Source organism: Bradysia coprophila (assembly GCF_014529535.1).
Source record: "Bradysia coprophila strain Holo2 chromosome IV unlocalized genomic scaffold, BU_Bcop_v1 contig_144, whole genome shotgun sequence".
Classification (NCBI taxonomy): domain Eukaryota; kingdom Metazoa; phylum Arthropoda; class Insecta; order Diptera; family Sciaridae; genus Bradysia; species Bradysia coprophila.
In genome coordinates this window covers 3347097-3362558 of record NW_023503373.1, presented here as the reverse complement: position 1 = coordinate 3362558, position 15462 = coordinate 3347097, and the positions used below count along the sequence as shown (strand labels likewise).

General features: G+C 32.2%; 1 protein-coding gene across 16 annotated transcripts in view; it reads left to right on the top strand.

Annotated features, from left to right (window-relative positions):
* Nucleotides 1-15462, top strand: part of LOC119071130 (hemicentin-2) — a 144916-nt gene that overhangs the window by 33518 nt on the left and 95936 nt on the right. For 15 of the 16 annotated variants that reach the window (XR_005086598.1, XR_005086599.1, XR_005086597.1 and 12 more), the window contains exon 2: nucleotides 11072-11948. Coding sequence is in view for 13 of the 16 variants with exons in the window: in XM_037175808.1 (XP_037031703.1) it covers nucleotides 11864-11948 (85 nt within the window). In the remaining 3 variants the exon portion in view is untranslated. The remainder of the gene's footprint in view (nucleotides 1-11071; nucleotides 11949-15462) is intronic. The other variant, XM_037175804.1, reaches the window with a different exon arrangement.

The window sequence follows — 15462 nt, the reverse complement described above, 5'->3', positions numbered from 1 at the left end:
AGTATCTTAATGACGAATACATTTAACTTGAAAATAAATCCAAAGTTTATTTTTAACTCAACAAACACCGAGAATTTTCAATAACGACGATAACGATGTACTCGCGTGTTATGTATCATAATGGAAAGCCCGATAAATTTGTTGACATAATAGTTCCACTTAAGCATTTGTCGTTTACTCGAATTTCTTGAAATTAAAAGAAAAATTGCGCAAACATATTTCTCACAACATTGTTGGTCGAAATGTGAATTATATTGTCTTTCGATATATTTTCTGTTATACTAATTGTACAAGACCTGGGTATTTCGTGGCCAAAGGTTATTTTTGTAAAGAAAAAAAAAACCTAAACGCGCGAGTGGGCATATTCCCTGATCTCATGGGGGTTTCATTTATTAAGGATTTACCGACAAAGACACAGAAACACATAAGTTAGGAGGATTTACTATGGTCATATACACATAGTATAACGATGTCTATATCGTTGTAAATTTGATAGTTCGGTGAAGCAAACGTTTCAATGAAGTCCCTGCAAAAGAAAGCAATTTTATGTGTTTGTTGATTACAATACAACACTCGTTTGGGTACTTATTTCTATTTGCCCGACTATGTTGCTGGGAAAACCTCATAAGTGTATTCTATATCAAAAATATTTTGTTACAAACTTGTTGTTGATGTATTGCCGGGGTATGTTGCGACGGGTTTTACGGTTTACGTGGTTTGTATTTTATGTTGATTGTCGGTATGTGCTCTGTTTCTATAAGCGAAAGTCGTTATTTATAGTTCACAAAAGGGTTTCCACTTACTACTTTATACAGATGTGCATGCAAGGGGTAATTCTTGTGTTTTTAAATGACTATGGAATTGATTAAATGCTCACGTTTGATTTATGGCAGAGCAACCGCGAACATTGAACCAATTAGTTGGTTGGATGTTCGAAATAATTTGTATTGATGGTTAAACTGACTCGAAATATAGACATATGTGTTTATGATTTTACAGACAACGTCATAAGAATTCATTTTTTTGTTGTTGTTGATATTGTCTTGATTCGATCAGATAATATTTTCGTCGATGAATTAAAGCGTACCGTCTATTTCTGCCTTCGTAATTCAAACTTTATTTAGACACTAGGTTACAACCATCTGTTACCAATCTCACGCATTAATATTCCATATGAACCCGAAACATAAGTTTTACCTCATAGAATAACTCATCCGAACATAATAAATCTGACCAGCCATTCAATTAAAATAAACTAAAAATAAATTAATTTCTAATTGTTTTTTGTGGTATTGAGCATAAAACGTAAAAAAAAACGTTTATTACGAAACTTCTATATTGTGTGTGAATCGCAGCTCAATTCCATTGTTCTGGTGAAACGAAGTAAATTTTCCAGATTTAATTTTAAAAGCTTTTGAATGTCGTAAAACTACATAATTCGTTTTTATTTAAAAAAATGCTTTCGATTGTACACGACAGCAGGATGGTCAATGGTAAAATTTATTTAGTTGGATGCCATGTGGAATCATGAGTTATAAAATTTACAAAAAAAAGCTTTGCAAATTGCGGCCACACTCGAATTATTTTATGATTCAGTGCTCAGTGGCATAAATCAAATTGGCAAAACTTAAATTAAAACGAACTCGACAAAGATCGAAAGCGAGACAAAGGGAAATGATGTTGTTGAATAAATCTGCTTGTAACTATTGCTATTTGCTATAGTGAATTCCTATTGTTTATCTTTAATAAATTTTACAGTCGAACCAATTCTATAAATTTTATTCGTATTTCCAATATTCCATTGGTATTTCGATGTTCGACATTAAGGTGAAATGAACCAACTGTTGACAATGAGGGTGATGTCGGTAAAATATCATTTCAACGGATATTTCGATTTAATATTAAATAACTCACTGAAGCGTTCAACTAAATAAATATGAGGAAGGTGTTAGGTACTCAACCACTATTTCGATAGGATAACAGGTATGAATATCCATAATGAATAAATTTATCGCTTAGATATGGTTGAAATTATACAGTGAATTCGTTTGTTTTATATTCCGGTAATTATGCAGAATTATAAGACACTTGCTATCTTATAAAAGAGAAACATGAGTTATTTGCAGCCAAATTAGATGGACACAACTTATTAAGAATGATGAATACTTATGACCTACTAGTATATCCCCCTGAGAATGCAGTTCATATTCGACGAAAGAAATTGGATTTGCAAAGACAGAAGTTTTTGACGAAGATACCTTTGTGAGGAAATTTTTTCTTTTTCGGAGGATTTAGGCTCTTTATAAATTACTGTAAATTAATGTGTTAGGTACGTGGTTCCCTTTGTAAAACAAAAGATAACATTTTCTTAAGACCCCCGGGAACTGAGTCATTACTTCATTGACATGAGCATTAAAACTCATTTTCCGAGCGAATAGAGAGTAAAATAGCTTACGTAATTGTTTTAACTTTGTATTTTGCTTCGTGTGTTTCATCCCTCCCCTTCGGCTCAAGCTGCAAACGCCACACTTAGCAAAATAAAAAGTTCCAAACAAGGACGTAATCTACTATTTAGCAATGAAAGTCTAGAACAGGTATGGTCGATCGGCGAATTCGTCTTAAACCAAGGGGGTAATCACTAGTAAATCAGTAAATCAAGTAAATCACGGTAAATCACAAAAAATTTTGAAAAATTTTTGAAAATTTTTTAATTGTCACTGGATTACATTTCGAAGTATCGTGGCCGTAAACATATAGGATAAATTTCATGAACTAATACGAATTGAAGTAAATAGATTCAAATTTAGTAGAAACTTCATTTTTGATTTACTTGATTTACTGTGATTTACCGTGATTTACCGTGATTTACTGAGCTAGTAAATCAGTGATTACCCCTCGTCTTAAACGCACTCACATTTTATGTCAAAATAATATGGAAATGATTGCGTTTAAGTATGATCCGGGCTGACAATAGACCATACCTGTTTTACACTTTCATTGCTATTTAGGGACTAGTACGGCAAAACACATCGCGTGTCAAAAGAGCTATTTTGCCAAGATTATGAATATTTTTTATGTATGCTAAAAGGCTTTTTTGAGGTTTCCAGCACGAGGAGGCGAGTTCTGGAATCGAATTTGCTAAAAAGTCACAATATTACAACACTAGTTGCTAGTGAATTGAAAACTACTGAGTACTTTTTCAGTACTACTGACACAATAGCGTATTCTGCCGCTGTGCTAGAAAATGATAGACGAATTAATCGTTAAATTGTAATCGATTCTTCTATTCAGACTTTAATTTCAGCCATTAATTGCTTTTAAAATCAAAATCTAACAAAGAGACAAACTCGTCCTGGGAATGTGCGGAATGTGTTGCGGGAAATGGTGAAATTTGAAAATTTACTAAAAACAATCGAGCAAGAATCATTTCCACGGTGATTTATTTGTTTTGAAATTGTATCGAAAGTTGTAAAAAGTTCATTAAAAATATGAAAACTTTAATTTTTCTAAAATCATCAACCGATTTTAAGATTTTACTCTTTTCAGTTTAGCTCCAGAATTTTATGTAAAAAAATCCAATGTCCACTTATTGAACGAATGAAACGTGAAATACTTACACTGAAGAGTATAACAATTTTCAAAAAAATACTCAACTCATTTATTATTTTTGATTAAACTCTAAACTTCTTAGAAAAATATTTTAAACAACAGCTCTTATGAGTTTAGAATTAATATGGTTGAAAATTCACACTTTCAGTGCTACTTGTATAAAATTCAAAAACATTTCCTGCGAAATTCGTTCTCCGTTGAATTTGGACGTAAAATTTCACAAATAAAAAAAAAGTGCAGAAAAATTGGAATCAGTTGATATTGACCAAATAACTTTTTGTCAGTTTCACGATTTCTGTAAATAAGATCGCTAAAAATCGTTCATAAATTTACGACATCAATTCAACATCAAAAGATTGAACAAATTCATGCACATTCGTTCCAAATTTGAAAAGCGAATTTGCTCACATTTTATGTCATCAAATTTGAGCAAATTCGTTTCGCATCATTTGAAACGAATGTGCTCACATTCGCTCAAAAAATGTGGCGCGAATGTGGCCACATTTATTTTGAATTATTTTTGAAAATGCAAATTCACCAATAATATTGAATAATTCATGAAAATGATTTGCGAATCCGTAAAGTACAGGTCAATATCATTCTAGATGTGCGTCAAAAAAATCCGAAGTTAGTTGGTTCATGGGCGCATTCGTTCGATGAAGATGGGCGAATGTGCATTTTTTGGGCAAATTCGCTAAGTCTCATGGACGAATTTGTATTTAAAAAAAATATTTTCAGAATTTTTTGTTGTGTCACTAGATTGCTATGAGCCTGAAGTCTTCGGATCTGCAAAAATATTTCAAGATTTATTCAATATTGTTGGCGAATTTGCATTTTCAAAAATTGTCATAAAAAAATGTGGCCACATTCGTTTCAAATTATTTGAAACGAATGTGTCCACATTTGCCTCGCAAATGTGATCACATTCGCTTTCAAATTTGAAATAAATGTGAACGAATGCGAAATATGTTCTTTGAAGCAGAATGAATCAAAATGGTTTTTGAAGCATACTAAGATTGTATGTTAGAAATAAGTTTCAAGAATATAAGCTCGAGTGTTGGTTAAACACGAATTGGTTAAATACATTTGATTTTTTTGTGGTTAATTACGTTCGAATTTTGGGAGCACAATTTATTTAGCCTGGTTTCTCCAGACAAACACTAGAAAGAAATGTTGGTCTCATGAAGATGGTGTAAATACTAACTTTATTCAGCGTGAGTTATACGTAATTTTTGAAACAAAAGCTTTTTACTTTTGCTTTATAGATTGAGAGTTTATAGAGTAAGAAACGAAATTAATTAATTTTTTAATGTACGGTGCAAGTTTTATCATTCATGTTTCGTTGGTTCTATTAGTACCATCGTTAAACTTGTGGGTATACAGGCGTATACAGGGCTCAGAAACGATAGAGTCTAGAGTAAAATTAAAGAAGTAATCGGCTGTTTCGTTGATTTTTTTAGACAATAAAGTTTACAAACGTTGAAGCTCTATAAATCAAAGAGCTATATCGAAGTTACAATAAGTCTCGAAATGGATTAACGTTATGAACCTTTTTGCTGAGATTTATTTTTTGTTAAAATACCAAATATAAACATTTCCCGCAACTCCCTGTAAAAACGTTGCAAACAAAATTAAAACTTGCAACGGAATTCACTTGTCCCTTTACTATTCCAAACGAAATCACAGATAACGAAATATTTTTTTTTTAAATTTGCCATTAAGTTTGCAAAATAATTTATCTGGAAAAATATCCGTTCGTTTTTTCCAATTGAATTGAATGCAAAAAAAAAGTAATTTAAAAGAAAAAAGTAATTAAAAGCAAATGAATTGAATCGATAAAACAAGAGTCATATTCATTTGGAGGTAATATGTAAACTCAACATTTTGTATTTTGCATTTTATTTATTTAATTTAACAATTACAACCACGTAAATTTTCGGCAAACTTTTGCATTAATTTTATCGCTATTTGATAACAAAAATTTCCATGTAATTGCCCCCAATTTAATCATTATTTAATGACATATTTAACTGCGAAAATTTTAAAATTGATTAAAGCAATTATTTTTTAATAATAAAACAATGAGATTCAATCTCCGGGTTTCTGTATGTGTGTATATGTGCGGATGTCATGCATGTGGTGAATTACCACCGGTAATTTACAATTTATAGTATTAATTGATACCTACTCCACAGACCATTCTAACTATGCAAATGATTTGCGAAAAAAAAGTTTAACATTCAGCGATGAAATGTTGATTTCATTAAATGGATATCCTTTAATTTGCTCATTTAATCCAATTTCGGTTGACGTTGCAAAATTAATCAACTGAAAATATAAAAAAAAAATTCACTCTGCGAAAGCGACATTGGATTTGCGATGAAAAATGTTGATTTATTGTTTTACTAAATGCGTGATTGATGTGAATTGGTATATCAAACACACGCAAAAGTAAATATTATGATTGGCAGAAATAAACTTCCATTAGAAAGACGCGTTTTTTTTTCAATAGAAGTTCCATCCGTCGTAAAGGTTTAATTATTGCGCACCAATTTTTTTGAATTTGATTTGTATGGGATCATTAATAACGGTTGAGTATTTGAGTTCGATAAGCAAATATTAGACGAGCTGTTGGGGATTGGGTTTTCGTTGTCTTTTTAAATAAACTGTAGGACTGAGGGGGTCTTATTGACATAGTGACTAGAGGGATAAAATTGAAAAGAATGCTGTCTCGTAGTAACTTTTGAAGATATTTCTTCAAAAAAAAAAAACTTTTACAATTATCTGCGAGTGTGACTTCAGCCTGAATTCGAGTCTTCCTTTCAATAAATTCGATTTCACTGAATGCTCTAAGGGAGAAATCTTAGACTGAAGAGAACTTGGTCTCATGTGTTTTCGTCCACTTACATTATCTTCTGTGTTTATACACTTTCGAGCATGTGTTCCATTTCAAACTTTTTCATTTAAAGTTTTTTTTTCTCAGAAAATTCTTCTCAAATCGAAAAAGCTAAGTCATGCTACACAACCTTGTAAATACCAGCACTCTCGAGATTTTGTTTTGTTAAACCATTAAAACAAAACTGAATTAACTTCGGATATAAACAAATGTCTCAACACATGGCACACATAGTTTAAATAATAAAACAAAAAATTTTGATGACTTTGAAACGTTCTAAGTCGAACAGATGAAAAAGAATACGAAAAAAAAAGTTGTAACAACCATCATGCCTCAATAATAATCAATAAAATTAACATCCATCCCATTGCGCACCAGGCAATAAAAGTTGTTTTGATTGCAACAAATAAACATCCCGAAAAGACAAAATGAATTAAATATGTTTTTGAGAATGAAGGCAACAAAAAAAGGGAATAATAAAAAAGAAATCTCATATTGTACTAGCCAGGCAAACGAAAATTTATATAATCCAAAAAAAATGGCGAAAAAAGAAATTGTTAGATTCTCTCAGCTCTAATATTAATATACCTCTTCAACGTCAGCTGATGTATTATAATTTTGCCCGTATATACTTCGTCGTCTACAGTCTACAGTACAGCACCAAAATTCTTGTTATATTATTACTCCATGAGTCGGAATTTAATGTTTTTCTTATGCTTCGGATAATGTGTCTGTATGTCTGCGATCAGAATTTGGCTCATAGGCTTCTATGTAGAAAACAATAAACATAAATTTATTGTTGGAAATCTCGGAAAATTTCGTTTTTAGGATTTGGAGATTCTACTTTGTTTATGTGTTTCTCCTTGAGAAACGCTTTTTTCCGTTGTTTTGTATGTGCTACGTTCTTTTTTGTATGCCTTGCATCGTATTTTTCTTCTTCTTCTTCTTTCTGGGTTACACTAGTATTTATATGAATAGGGCGGTTGTTCCCATAAATTATTCTAACGCAAAAAAAAATCGGTTTTATATTCTATGAATTAAGAAATAAAAAAAATAGAGAAAAAAGGGCAAGGGAATTTTGTCTATTTGAAACGATAAAATACATGGAGATAGGTTTGGTGATAGACATTTTATAGAGATGATAATGGAATGATAGCAGAGAAAAGTTTTCACGAAAGGTTTTGAAATTTAAATAAAATACAGATTCGATAGATGCGTATATGTGTGTAACCGACAAACTATCTTATTTACTTTCAACTTATTGAACAAATAAAGAATTGATGACAATGAAATCCGCTTGTCCGATATCGGACAGGAAATATCCTACAACAATATTACGTTTGAATTAAAAAAAACCTATTAGATGCCATACTGTACTCATTAGCCCTATTCACGTTAAAAAAATGTGGTTCAGATCGTTCGGAGGAATGTCGATTTCGTTTCATTATCGGACACTAAACAATTCTCTAGAACATCATAATTGACAAAAAATTGTTTCTGAGTCGCGCAACGCATTCAAAGTTTACATGAAAACGCATAGAAACGCATGGTAACGCATAGAAACGCATGCATTTTCGATTGCGTTGCGCGACTCAGAAACAATTCTTTGTCAATTATGATGTTCTAGAGAATTGTTTAGTGTCCGATAATGAAACGAAATCGACATTCCTCCGAAGGATCTGAACCACATTTTTTTAACGTGAGTAGGGCTAGTACTCATATCGACACAATATTGCCTTCATTATGTTCATGTATGTCCTTTATCAAAGAAAAAGGGGTTACCGAGAGAACCGCAGAATTCTGAGAATGTTACAAAAAAGGAACAATGGGAAAATGAATAATGGACAGAAGATAAATCACATTTTGATACCATCACCCCCAAACTACAATCATTTACTTTCATCTTTCTAATATGGTGCGATGGAGCCTTTCACAAATTAAGAACGTGAAAAATAACAAGTCTTTGACCTTTCCGATGTGTACGAAAATGTTTTGTTATGTGCAGCTGTGTGATCGAAGGAAATGCGTAAATAGGGGTACATATAGAGTTACGCACTATAGCGTAAAAGTGAAATTTGTAAAATGACTTATATACATGGCATGTTCTTTTGTAACATTTTCGTGCATGGTGTTTTTTCAATACAAAATAAAGATATTGCAAACATTGGAAATGATTTGAAAACTGTTTCTTAATGATAAATGAGGATGAATCTTCATATTAAGACAAAAAAATCTAAATTTTTATGCAAAATCTGCCAAGTACAACAAAATCAATCGTCGTTCCGAACGTTTCTAAAGTGAGAAAAATTGTATGCAGTCATCGACGGCAAAGGTGTTTTCTTATAGTTTCATAATTAAATTTGAACCATTACTTAATTTAAAAATAAGAAGAAGGGCAAAACTTCATTTTAATCACAGATTAAGTTAAATTTGATTGAAAAATTAATATAAAATAATTAAAAATATCACCGTTCCGAACGTTTCCTTAGTAAAAAAATCCAAAACATCATACCGATAGGCAAACATTTTTCGATCAAACCGCTACTAAAGTGCATTAAATTGGTATACAAATAGCGCTTTGCGCGCTATTTTACATTGAAAACAAAAGATTAATGACGCCAAATACCGGTAGCAACCAAAAATCCGCTACAAATTTCTGTAAAATACCGGTAAATGTATATTTTTAACACTAGTACGACAGTCCCTGTGTGTTAGTACAAATTGTGAATTCTCACTGAGCGTGGAAACTGCCACATACAATCTTGTTCCTAACTTGTTAGGACTGGAATTTTATGCATACTATGTATTGTTAACCTCGGCTTCGCCTCGGATTGAAAATTTCACATCTGTTATGTAAAATGTCAATTAATACACATCATATGAAAATAGCTGTTGCGTACGATTTTATCCGTCTATTCTCCCCTCCTAAACACAAAATGTAATTTTTGAATGGTCCCTATTAAGGCTAGGGAATGCAATCCCGGACCGTTTTTACAAAACCGGGATTCGGGATTTGATTCAGTATCAATACCGGGAATACCGGTATTTTCGGGATTGGAAAGAAAAATCGAAATGACTTATTTCTTGATAAAAATTTGGATTTCTAAGAAGAAATTTTAAAAAGCAGAATTCAAAAAACTTATCGTCGTTTTGTTTGAAACTTTACAATGTAGTCTGTACTCTGGGTCCTGTAGTCAGGGTGGTTTTACAAGACGGGCTGTGTGCAATATTATGAAACTACATGAGTTTTCAAAAGCAAAGACATTTTCGTTTCAACTTACACAAATGTTAAGTCTAACATTGCTAATTATTAGATTTTCTTTGATTAGTAACTTATGCAAGATAAATGAAAAGTTAGAAATATGCCAGTGAGGAAAGTAAAGAATTTTTTGAATTTAAAAAATTTTTTGGCCTATTAGTATAAAATTTTTATTTTCTTTCTAAATCCCAAAAGGATCACAGCAAATTTCCTCCTAACTACGGACTTGACAAATTCTTAAATTTAACGTACAAACCTTAATATACTCATTTCTAATGACATTAGCAACGTCAATTTTCTCTCTGAAAAACGCTCAAAGAAAGCACAAGTGTTGCAGCGTCTCACCGTTAAATCTTGAACGACACAAATAACCGCAATCAGAAAAAGCCATCTCTACTCTACTTTACTCAACTCTACGCTAGTCGGTTTGATGAGTAGTTTACACTCATGAATATGTATGAATATTAAATCATGTACATTAAGACCATTTCATGATGCGACTTTTTTAAAAAGTGATTCATCTCTGGACTTTATTCCGATGTTTGTATAAGATTCTCAGGACAGAAGGCGTGAATCAATCCTTGTGTAGGCAAATACCTGGAACCTTATCTATTGATATGTACAACATCTGCTCGCTTAAATGTATGTAGCCATGCCAAATCAAAGCTCAGGCACCTTATGATGCGTTGTAAACGCGTAGTTAACACGTTTTCATTTTGTCATATGCTTTTGATCACTAGATTCTCACCATTTTCGATAAAATTCAACTCCTGTCTAATCATCAAAAGCTGTTGCCATACGAAATCGCTTTGTAAATGCTAAAAATCCGACTAAAAATTTTCAATTTATTTAATTTTAATCTTTCGGGATAAATCCCGGTATTTTTTGGTGAAAACCGGTTTTCGGTACTGGAGTTTTCCGGGATTAGTACCGGGATTAATCCCGAGATTGCATTCCCTAATTAAGGCGGCCACGATGTATCCAGAAAACAAAACTGCAAAAAGAAAATTATGATTTAAGCATCCAGCAAGTTGCCAACCCAATTCAATAACTCATTTTCTCTTCACTTTATTTACATCACACACCAAACGAACTTGTTCTTCGTTTATTTATTTATTTAAAAAGCCGTAGGCAGACGCGAAACATTTATTCCATCACATAAATCATGCATAAAACTATCATACAATAACATATCTCTATGTAATCTACTTCACTTCTCCGCAACTGAAAATGACAAACCAGACATTGTTGACCCACAACCATAAAATAAAAACTAATTTTCTCCGTTTTCCTCTTTTTATTTTCAGATGCGGCCTCTAGCTTCCGAATTAAAAAAAAAACCTACGATCATGAAAAACGAAATGTTTCCATCGAATGGAAGGAAAGCATAAAATAGAAAGAAATAAATAAATAAACGCAACTTATGATGTTGTGTCTCTGTATTCGAAAACCGACCAAAGGAAACTAAGGAAAATCGAACGAAGATCTGCGCGCTGTGAATACATAACGAAAACTCTGTTAATAACGATCACTACTTTGCAGGCGTATTCGCATCATCACCAATATAGTAACAGAAATTTATTTTTAATTTTTTTTTTCTTTCACTTTAATAATCTTTTATTCAGTTTTGCCAATCGTCGTCGGGTGAGAGAGTTTGTTAAAGAAGAATTGCACATTTTTTTCATTTATCCGATCAGTTATAACGTGTAATATCGGCGTAATCAGTGTACGGGATTTTTTTTATTGTTTTTCGTGTGCAATCAATACAATATATAAGTCGGGTTATATACCTCCCACAGTAACGGTGACTTATGCTCATTTGCTTTAATTTTCACCGAACATTCATCAACACAAAAAAAATATTACCCAATTCCATTCTATATGAACAAATATAGTTATATGTCAATGTGAAGTGAATTGAAAAATGGAAATTGTTCAACTTTTCGCCGAAATGTGTTTCACGAAGTGAATAATTGATTATAGAAAATATTTTTTCTGTTGATTTTCTTTTGTGTGTGGTGGTAATGAAATCATCATTTTGATAAGACATCATTGGTGCAAAATTTATTCCAATAATTTTCTAGTTTCCGAATAAAAAAATGTTGGACAAGGAGAATGGATTATGGCTATTCACAGTCTTACTGGTGACATCATCTGCCGTTTGGCATACGGCTTACTGTGAAGGTGAGTGTTTTTTTTTACTTCTCTCGCACAGATTTTTTTTTATTATTTCAAAGTGAATATGAGCATGAAACCTAGGCGGCAATATTTATAATTACAGAAATAGATAAAGTGGATGTCTTGATGACAAATCTGTGTGATCTAAGTGATTCGTTCCGTTTAAAATTATTCTGATATTGAAGTTGACACTGAGAAAATAAAATCTTACGCGAACTTTCAGTCGAATAGTGTAAAGTTTTTGAGTTAAAATACAATGACACTCCCGCACTTTTTTTTTCTTCAATTTTCCAAGATTTTAGAAAATTTCGTCACACAGAAAACGTTAACAAAAGTAATACTTCAGTTCTTACGCCAGCACTCATACAAAGACACTGTTTATACAGTTGTATATAGCACTACCATACGCTAGCATGCAACTATAACTCCCATAAAAATACGTATGTGTGTGGCCTCGTATGTTTGAATGAGTGAAGCAGCTGGCAAAACAGCTGAAGCAAATTTGGTTGACTTTAACTGTAAATTAGTTTCTGTAATGTAGGTGGAGATGTATGGTATCGATCCACTTCACTGTATATGCATCAATTTAACGGTAATAAAAACATCGTAAAACGACAAGAACCGCGTAAAAAGTATCTCAAAGTTAGAATTAATGATCTCCTTCAATTTCAGCGATAAATTTAATATTTTCTTCTCTGTTTATACATCTCTGCAACAAAAAACGACAATTTACCTTACATCAAAACCACCCCATTGATTTTACAAATTACGTTAGCACGGTAGTTATATATATACCAAAAGGGAAAAATACCCAAACAGTCAAAGTTACGCATCGTCAATTCACACCAAAAAGTTCAGAGCAAAAAAAAGACAACAAAAAGCTCCATGATTAAAATTCGCTTAAAAAGCAACAAGAAACGAAAGATAATACATTTTCCATTTCACACATTTCACAATGTATACATAAGCAAAAGTTTGTAATCTTTTGATGTTTATGTCTCATTAAATGACAAGAAAATTATTTGATGGGAATAAGGAGTTTGTCCTTAGTGCTGTTTCAAAGATAAAAAGCAGAATCTTTATGTCATGTTGCGTATGTTGGAGTGCAATTTTAGATCTATACTTTTATTATCAGAGTGACTGCTTCGTGTGGTCCTCAGGGATCAATTATTTTTTTTACAGCGAAATGCTTTGTCTCGATATTGTTTCGCAGTATTGAAATTTAAGTATAATTTTAACTTGTTAAACTTGTCATTTCCACCGTGATCAGATACATATATTGCTGTTTGCGACGTGTTGTTCTTCAAATATAATTTTAAATTTTTTATTGCGTTCGTTCCTATGGGTGTATTTATTACCGAAAAAGCGAACGCTCTTCATTAAAATTTCTTATGCTTGATTTCTAGCGCACCTGTTAATGACTCTTTTATTTCAATGTAATGTCCATTACGCGTACCTTTTCATGAGTCATAATTTCACTGTTGGGTAACATTGAAATTTATTTTTATTTAAAAAGTACACGATTAATGTGCTTTACATGAGATCTAATGACGGGGAAGATTTTTTTTTATGTTACATTGCTTTCTGCCAGTTTATAACAAAAAAAAAGACGACCACATTGTTGTATATGCATGGCTAGCACAAGGTATGTTATTATAAAAATTCTTTTCATTTATTACCTCGACGGGGTGGCTTGGAAACAATTTTTATGCAGAGTGGAATTATAAATTTGAATAATTTTGGTGTTTCTGGTCTTTACCGAAAAGTATCCTCGTAAAGCTGCTCGTGTAATAGGAAATAATTGTTCGGAAAAGTTTTTCCATAGCAGAAAATTTTTCCATTGTTTTTATTACCACAATCAATAAAATTTGCTTCAACCGCAACAGTCAAATTCGCTGAAGCAGTTAATTGATCAATGCAATACGTCAAATTGTTTGATCTTTTTAATGATTTTGATTTTGTAATTAAATATTGAATTACATTTGGCATGTGAATAATGGGTTGGGGTAAAACATTGGAATATATTTTTGCAACGTTTCAATCGCATTCAAAGTAAAAAATGCTGACGCTGCTCATTTTGATTATTATTTTTTTTTAATTTTGCTATTTAATTTAAAAAATGTAAATTTTCCGACACTTTTCCACCTGGTTCTTGTACAAAATTAGTATTCGTATGCCGTTGCAAGTCAACATTTAATCAAGTTAGGAAAACCCGGCCAAAAATTAAATGTACACCTGCACTTGATGTGTGATGTGTCGGTCGTGGTAAACGAAATTTTCTTTCAAAAAAATCCATTAGACAGTGTACAATTTCACAACATGCTTCTATTAATTTTTCTCTTGTTCAATGTACAAAAAAAAAACTTTTTATTGCATTCTTGTCAGTTTTGGACTTTCTGAATCTACCATGTTACTGTACTGTCGCATACACATATAGGTATGACATTATATGATGCATTCAGTTTGTTGTTATTACAGAATAACTCACCCTAAGTACACCGCATGGCTGTGAACATTGAATGCACAGGAGGTAAATGCACACACACACAAAAAAACGCTGTGTTATCGTTCCACAGTTTACGTCCAAATGCACATATAAATGAATGTAACATAGATATGATGCAACCTGATTTTACAAAGTGAATCGCATATAGTGGTTTCTGTTGTGCAAAAAAAAGCCCTGATCTACGTTTTAAATCAAGGCCCTTTGAGTTGTCGTTCGGCCATTTAGAGTCACCATATGCACGTATAAAAACTGGACGTGTATGCATGCAATTCATAGATGGGATTTTAATTAAAATTACATTTTTAATGGAAATGAACGACATTGGAATTTTGTGAGCAACAGCAAAAAAAGACTCGAAAATGTTTTCTTTAATAAAGTGGACACTAAAATATTTGCAGTTGCATTAGATAAAATTAACTAGATTTACATGCCTGCGGTAATAAAACAGAGGTTACATTCCTGCAGCATGTGGTGTGAAAAAACTCTAATTGGAGTATCTGTCTCTAAATTATTATTTTGTGGCTTATATGAGTAGATGTATCCACTCGCCTTCGGCTCATTCTGCAAACTTCACACTCGCCTATAAAATTTTCAATGACGTAAGGTATTACAACTTCTATTTTAGTTTAATTGTCAGAAAGACATCTAATGGTAATCTTTGTGTGTTGAGTGATTTATTTATTCGAGCCGAGGACGAAGTAAATCAGCACAAAAGAAGCCCTTTCATCGATTTACCATTTCTTTTTATTATTTACTCGAAAGCGAGAGGTAAAGTTTTACCGCGGGTAATAATAAGCAATTTTACTTGAAGCCATTCCGTGAAAATTTTGACAAAAGCGGGCGCTCCATATATTGTCGAAAAAAATGTCCATACCTTTGCGTGCAAGGAGGAAGAAATTCGTCATTTTTAGCGTGCGCACTTTATGAATAGCCCATTAGTCAAGAGGTCAATAAATATTTTTCCGCTGAAGAAAACTTGATTTTATCATTAAAACGAAAACTCAATTTTACCGC